Raw genomic sequence first — 8,051 nt, forward strand, 5'->3', positions numbered from 1 at the left:
ACAAGCAAAGAGCCCAGTCAAACTCACTGCTAAGTGTATCAGTGGGTAATAGGAGACACAGACAGAATGGAAGGGGCAGGAGCAGGGTCACTGAGAGAAATCCATTAAAGACTGTGGGCTGTATTCTACATCTAAGTGGAGAGCCATTATGTAGCAAAGGTATAGCACAAAGTGGTTTGTCTGTGGCCAGGTTTATAGGCAGGAAAACTGGTTTAAAGACTACTGTATGGCACAGACCTGTACCTTTGAAACAAATAATACATTATATGTTAAAAAAAAAAAAAGAGGGGCGCCTGGGTGGTTCAGTCGGTTAAGCGTCTGCCTTCAGCTCAGGTCATGATCCCAGTGGGATCGAGCCCCGCATCGGGCTCCCTGCTCCGCAGGAAGCCTGCTTCTCCCTCTCGCGCTCCCCCTGCTTGTGTTCCCTCTCTCGCTGTGTCTCTCTCTGTCAAATAAATAAATAAAATCTTTAAAAAAAAAAAAAAGATAGTAGGAAGGGAAAAATGAAGGGGGGAGGAATCAGAGGGGGAGATGAACCATGAGAGACTGTGGACTCCGAGAAACAAACTGAGGGTTCTAGAGGGGAGGGGGGCGGGGGGGATGGGTTAGCCCGGTGATGGGTATTAAGGAGGGCATGTACCGAATGGAGCACTGGGTGTTATACGCAAACAATGAATCACGGAACACTACATCAAAAACTAATGATGTAATGTATGGTGACTAACATAACATAATAAAATGAAATTGAAAAAAAAAGAGTGGTTAAAATAATAAGAAGAGTTGATGACATCACAGTAGACCCAAAGACAGGAAAAGTAGAGGACACCTATGTTTAAGGGTGAGACAAGTAAAGAGGGAAACAGAAATTCACCATTTGAACACCACCGCAACAGTTGCTGTGGGCAAATCCACCAGTAAATGCCAAAATTCATGGGCAAAATTTAAGGAGAAACGAGATTCACATAGCCTCAAAGTTTCTCCCCCAAATATGTATTCATTGCAAAGGGGGAGAAATAGTAACTTTAGAGTGAAGGTAACTGGCAGACACCACCTTTACCAATTGATCATGGCTAATCGCACCAGTAATAAGACATAGCAACATCCTGTACCCCGAAATGATGCACCAAAAGGAACTCAGCATCATTTCTGTAGAATTCCTGCCACAAATACCTAACTTCAATCTAACCATCAGCTACACCCAAATTGAAGGACAGTCTATGACTGACCAGTACGCTTCAAAATGGCCAAGTCATCAGAGACAAGGAAAGACGGAAGAACTGTCAAAGCTTGGCAGAGATGAAGAAGACATGACAACTGAATTCAACATGTGATCCTGGAACCAAAAATAAAAGTCCAGTAAGGGGAAAATTGATGAAATCTGAAAAAAAAACCTGTAGTTACTAGCATAACTAGTATCCAAGGATATCCAAAGATAACCTTTCTTTTTAATCATTGTGCCATGGTTGTGTATGTACGGTTCCCACTGTGGGAAGGGCATATGAAAGGGCATATGAAAATTCCTTATCTTTATGACACTTCTAAGTCTACATTAGTTTCAAAATAATAACTTTTAAAAATGAGGATGTATCCTAGAAAAAGGTTAAACTGAACCCCTACCTCACACGCTGTATGAATATGACATCCATTACAATACTTTTTTAAATGAAAACATAAAAATACTAGAAGAAAATGAGGGAAACAGCTTTACAATCTCAGAGTACAACCCAAGAGGCATGAAAATCATGCCATAAATGAAAAGGCTGATACTTTTGATTATTTCTATTTTTTTTCAATCTGCATGGCAAAAAAAAACATAATAAGCAACATCACTAGATAAAGGACAATCCAGGGAAAAAAACTTTCAATTAATATCCCAAAAGGCTAATAGCTCTAAAAGAAAAAAAATCTTACAAGTCAATAAAAAAAGACCCCAACCATGTCAGAAAAATGGTCAAAAGCTATGAAGAAACAACACATAGAAAAAGAAATACAAATGCATTTTTAATCGTACAAAAAGATGAAAATTAAAACTAGAAGTGGATACATGCTTTTCTTTTTATAATAGGTTGGCAAGTAGCAAAACATAAAACACTGTCTTGCTGAGGTTATAGGAAAACCGTCAGTCTCATATGTCACCAATGGGAGTATAAACTGGTACCACATCTATGAAGATCTGCAACAGCTCTTAAGAGTCTAATGCTCGTACCTCTCTACCCAGCAATATGACTTCTAGGAATTTGTCCTACAAAGGTTCTCCTACATGGGATAGAGAACTTAAATCCAAGGATATTCACTGCAAAACTGTGTCTGATAAGAAAGGATTGGTCACAAACCTATCAATAAAAGCCCATCAATAAAAGACGGGTTAAATAAATGAGGGCACATTTGTATAAAGGAATACTATGAAGTCAGTAAAAAGGACACAGTAGTTCTAGCTGTATGATATGATGTATTGCTAAGCGCACAAAGGGAGGGGCAGAGCCGTAAGCACAGTAAGTTACCTTCTGGGCAAATGATAGGTATATCCTTAACCTGCGCTGGTATCTCTGACATGATACTCAAAAACAAAAACAAAACAACAACAACAACCACAACAGAACTAGTAAGCCATTTGCTGGAGGGGAATTTTAGAGACAGTAAGCTTTACAGCCATCCCAGAATTAATTTAAAACTTTTACTATAGCAGGGAGAGGCACAGAAGAAGAAGCCAGTGAATTACAGAAAGAAATCGATGACACCACATCGAGGGGAAGAAAAATTGCCAAAAGAACTGGGTGACCGGAAATTGTGGTTAGAGATTCCCTAACTGTGGGGTGAAGTGTGGGCTTGTTCCTGAGAGGTTAACTCTGATGGGGACTTGGGAACAGCACTAACACTCCAGCTCCAGAGTCAGACAGTGTCCACGGTGAAGTGGGGGGTCAAGGTGCGTGAGAGAGCTGAGAAAGAAGGGGACTCATTTCTAATACATACAGAACTGATGTACAAATTAACTTATTTATATCCAGGAGACAACATGCCTGAATAGCATTTATGTTAATGCTTACAGGAAATGCCCGGGCCCTCTTAGATCTACATTCACACAAGATGTTAAAAGAATGCCTATTTAAGACAGCAAATAGATTAACGGTTGCCCAGGGTTGGGGAGGATGAAAAGGTGGAGCACAGAGGATTTTTAGGGCAGTAAAACTATTCTGGATGATGCTACAATGGTGCACGCATGTCATTACAGTGTGGTCAAAACCCATAGAACACACAACACCAAGAGTGAGCCCTAATGTAAACTCTGGACTTTTGGTGCAAATGATGTGTCCGTGTAGATTCATCAATTATAACAAATGCACCACTCTGATGACAACGGGAGAGACTGGTCATGTGCTGAAGGAAGGGGACATATGGGAAATCTCTGTACCTTCTGCTCAATTTTGCTGTGAACCTAAAACTAAACTAAAAATAAAGCCTATTTAAAAGTGGGGGGGGTGGATGGTTCACCCCCAACACATGTATACATCACTGATGCTTGAGCGTCTGATAAAGAAAAAAATCAATCAGTCAATGCTTGGGATTTATATTACATCTTTCTCCTAAGAGTTTAAAGGTTTTAAATGTTATTTCTTCATTTACCTTCACAACATTTACACACCTACGGTGGAACATAAATAGTGTAAAATTGGGGGAAAAGAGGCAATATTGGGAAAATGAGGCCAAGTCTCAAGATGAACCACTTGCAGAAATAGGACTGCAATTCCACTTTCCTTATTAATTATCCTGATTTTTTTAATGTATTAAGGCCATTTGGAAAGCAAACAATTAAAACTGCTATCCACTGTGCGCTCTTACGTGTGTGTGCACATGTGTGTGGGTATATAAAACATGCATAAAGAGACGCACTTATAATCATACACACCCAGACACATACAAACTCACTCATACATTTATACTTGAGGCAAAGAGCCAGCTCTGTCAATGCACTTAAACCAAATTTAGGCAAAATAATCTGTGGATAATAATAACAAAACAGCGCAAGTGACCACGAGACTGTTATAAATAAAGAAACTCACATATGTCATCGTAATTCAGAATTCTGAGTCTGAGGTAAGTGAGAAAGAACAAACTTAAAAAAAAAAATTACAAGTCAAACACACCTGTCACTGCCTCCACTAAAAGGATTTAATTTAAAACTCAAACATCAGCATATTGGAAAGGGAAATGAGAAGCTAATAACATGCACTGACGTTTACATAAAATTAGTATGTAAAGTGAGAGATACGAACCTAAAGATGAATATGAAGCAACCGTTTGCATTTTAACAGACTAAGCAAAAATGTAATTGACAAAGAGGCCAATCTAAATGAATTTCTAGCTTCTTCAACACTAAGGGCAGCTGCATGCTGTCAGAATTATAAACGAGAAAAAAATCTGTTTAAACTGGATTTCTTTAAAAAACACAGCCAATATGTGAACGTACACACTGTACTGAAGTTATCATTCATTTAATCAGAAAAAAGCATTTTTTTCCCCAAGAGTCATTTTTTAACATCAGAGTAGTCAATATGCAGTTGCTTCATACTGATTGGAGAGCAAAGTATTTGGAGGTAAATGAAAATATTAAGATGTTTCTGGGAGCCGTAGCTGTCATTCCTGGAATTAAGTCAAGGTTAAAAACATTTGTTTTCAAGAATAATCTACCACAATAAAATTTCATTTCAAAGCCACTAAGATTACCCCACTTGGTATCTTATTAGTGGCAGTTATGAGCTCAAGCTCTGGCACCAGCATTCCTGGGTTCAAATCCTAACTCTACCATTTCTTGCTGTGTGACTTTGAGCAGGTCACTTAACCACACTGTGCCTCGCTTTTCTCATCGTAGTATAAGGATAGTCACCGTACCTAGCTCCTAGGATCACTGTGTGAATGAAACATATTCATACGTGCAAGACACATGCTGCGTAACTGTGAGCTGCCATTATTATCCTCCAGACAGCGGTCTCCTAGGGCAGGCATTATTTGGTGTTAAAAAACCAACAAAGAAGATGGTGGCAAGCATGCCATGATGTTGCTGCTACTTATGTAAAGAACCCTTGTTTCCTCCCACCCCTCACACTCTCTCCTGGGTGGACAGGAACCGTGGGAATATCTCTGGCCACTTCTCAGTAAAGATCCACTCTGGGTGGACAACTGACTGAAGGACACTGCCCCGCCCCATAGACGCTACGCAAGTGATTCTAGAACAGAGTGAGAAGCCCAGCCCGGCCGCCCCACAATGTGCTTGGGGATCTTGGCATATTTTGTCTCTTCTACCATCAGTCCTCAAAGGGATGGTTTGGTGACTGATCATGCACCTGACTTTGCATTTCACCTTTATCCAGGTCCCTTGGACTAGCCCACCAAATGCTTTATTTATCCCTGTATTTTCCAAGGTCAGGAAAAGGGCAGAGCACAAAAATCAAAGCGGATGCAGAGAGATTTCATGTTCCTTCTTCCCCTTTAATTTACTGAAAGTGCCAACATCTGAATAGAAGGAAAAAGGCCAAGTCTACAGGCATCTTGGCAGGGTGACTAGTCATTGAAAAGAGATGTGAATTCCCACATAATAAACACACCAAAGCCAGGCTCTCCACACCCTCCCAAGTCCCGTCATACTGTGACCAGACCGGCATCCCTGCCAAGGGATAAAGGGAAGGAAAATGGGAGAAAGACACAGACTCCCTCAGCCTTGAATCACGTACAAATTCTGGTCCCACAGGAGGACACGAGGGCTCGCCTGTGTGTCGTCAGGGCCAAGGAACCCCAAACTCTGCGGGCCCCTGAAAGGGATGCTTCCTGCTACCTGCACGAGAGAGGGAGGACATGACATGCATGGCATTCCCCCAGGATCCAGGAAGACAACAGGCCCGGGCAAATACATCTGGAGTAAATAGGAACTCAGGCTGAAGTCAAGCACTTCCCAAACTCTAAACTTCCTTTTCCATGCTCCTCTGTGCTGAGTGCTGCTTCGTCGTGAGCCGAACACCTCAGACTTAGGAACTCCTTCTGTCCAAAGAGGATCAGCCATCCTCTTTTGCACCTTAGCATGAATTTAACCCATTATCTCTCTCCACGTCTTTTTACTTTGCTTATGATTTCTAAGGTGATTAGAGGCTTTCTGTGCTGTTCAAATGGGGTTGGTACTGAAGCGAGTCCACCTACTTCGCTGGCACAAGATACCAGGTCTCACCCAAGGACTCAAACAGTCCTCTTTCCACATGAAATGTCTACAACAGATAATGACTTTTAACCTAAATTTGACTTTGGAAAACAATACACTGAACAGATTAATGCCTTTATAGCTTCAAATACCACAGAAAGACAACAATCCTTTAAACGTAAAAGGAAGCACCACATGGGAAAGAAATGCCAGAAAACCTAATTTCTAGTCCAGTATGAACACGACCTCACCACGTAACCACAGACACAGCACTCGAAGTTTCTAGGCCTCAGTCTCTGGTGACAGAATTAATGGGTTCGATACCAATGTAAGGTTCCTTTCCACTCAAAAATCTCACAATCCATTAGTTATTTTCAGTTCAAGTAATTTCAGACATCATGACAGCAAAAGTTCATTTGCATCTAGAAATGAATATGAACAATGTAATTAAAGATATAAAAAGGGACTTTTAAAATGTAGCATGAGAATGACAAAAGGAACAGAAAATGCTGGAGAATTAAGACACTTTTTCCCTCAGTCCATTATTATAAGATGCCTGACCTAATACCATCAGTGGGTTGTTTTGTTTTTTTTTTCTTTTTACACCACAGTACAGCAAAGTGAACTCCCAAATGTGTGAACGACAAGCATCACAGCCTTGGGCTGAATGCTACCTCTTAGCAATCAATCAAGTGCAGGTGCCCAGAACAACGTGGAAACATGAGAGAACGGGTCCTCTAGGGTCACTTGGGAGTGAGCGCTCACCTTCCACCAGCTGGTCCAGGCTGGAAATCTTCTTGAGCCCATCAATGGTGTAGATTGTTCTCACTCCCTGGGGCAAATTCACATTATCTGACAGAGTTCGGGTCAAGTCAGCCAGCAGGGCCTCAAAAGATCGGAAGCGGTCTGGGGAGATGGCATACACAATCCCTTTGAAGTATCTGTCTCCATTTCGATAGAAACGGACCTTCTTGGCCTTCTTCTCTGAGCTGAGGGTCTGCAGCGTGCGGGTTCGATAGAAGCTGCAGTGGGCGCTGTGCGTTGGGCTGGGCAGCCCGTTCACCCGCGACCCTCTGCTGTATCTCTGAGCCTTATCCCGCTCGTCAAAGTGCTCCAGCTCCATGTCTCTGCCGAAGGACATGACGGAGTTAAAGTGGAACCTGGGAGGCACAGAAGGAAAAGAAAAAAAAACAAACAGAGACACATACTGATGTTATTTTAAGACCAGGGTTTGAAAGGCTCAGCTCAAGAGCAGCTGGTGGAACTATTGCTGTAATTGATGATATATTTAATACGAGTTATCGAGTTGGAAGAGAAGGAAAACAAGGAAGATGTAGAAGATGCAGCCCCTGTGGAAAGAGCTTATCGATCAACCCCAGTTTAGTCAGAAACAGCTCCTATGGAGTGACCACCTCCCCCTTTCAGGCTTTGAACAGCTGTTATTTCCAAGTCACAACAAACCTTTCAAAGTAGTAGTATCCCTAACCACAGATGAAGAAAACGAGGCATGGAAAAATTTCTCCTAAATTTCTCCAAGTCATACAACTGAGAAATGCTTGAACCAAGTCCTCCCACCCAAGTTTGCTTGACTCCAAAGCCCAGACCCCCCTACAGGGTGCTCACTCTGGTGGCAGATGGAAGATAAGCCTTCATATTACCACAGGGCTGATGATAAGAAGCGGTGCTGGGCCGGGAACCGAAAGGAGGGGGTCAGCATTTAACAGGTTATAAATCGGTTCACGAAGGTTTGTGCTCCCCCTGGGCAGATAGAGAGCAAACTGAATCAATCCCCAGCTTCTACCAGCTTAAGAATGTCCAACATATTCGCATATTCCATAGCAGCTTTTTTAAAAGCGATTTCACCATA

The 8,051-nt window shown here is 41.8% G+C and overlaps 1 protein-coding gene across 7 annotated transcripts in view; it reads right to left on the reverse strand.

The window, feature by feature from the left end:
• DCLK1 (doublecortin like kinase 1) overlaps window positions 1-7,325 on the reverse strand; it is a 329,266-nt gene extending 321,941 nt beyond the window's left edge. For all 7 annotated transcript variants that reach the window (XM_088022188.1, XM_028106105.2, XM_088022187.1 and 4 more), the window contains exon 1: window positions 6,950-7,325. In XM_088022188.1, coding sequence (XP_087878314.1) covers window positions 6,950-7,325 — 376 coding nt within the window. The remainder of the gene's footprint in view (window positions 1-6,949) is intronic.
• Window positions 7,326-8,051: the final 726 nt, after the last annotated feature.

This window comes from Eumetopias jubatus, unplaced genomic scaffold, assembly GCF_037043125.1.
Source record: "Eumetopias jubatus isolate StellerSeaLion01/CBP00866 unplaced genomic scaffold, mEumJub1_p1.0 scaffold_3, whole genome shotgun sequence".
NCBI classification, from domain to species: Eukaryota; Metazoa; Chordata; class Mammalia; order Carnivora; family Otariidae; genus Eumetopias; species Eumetopias jubatus.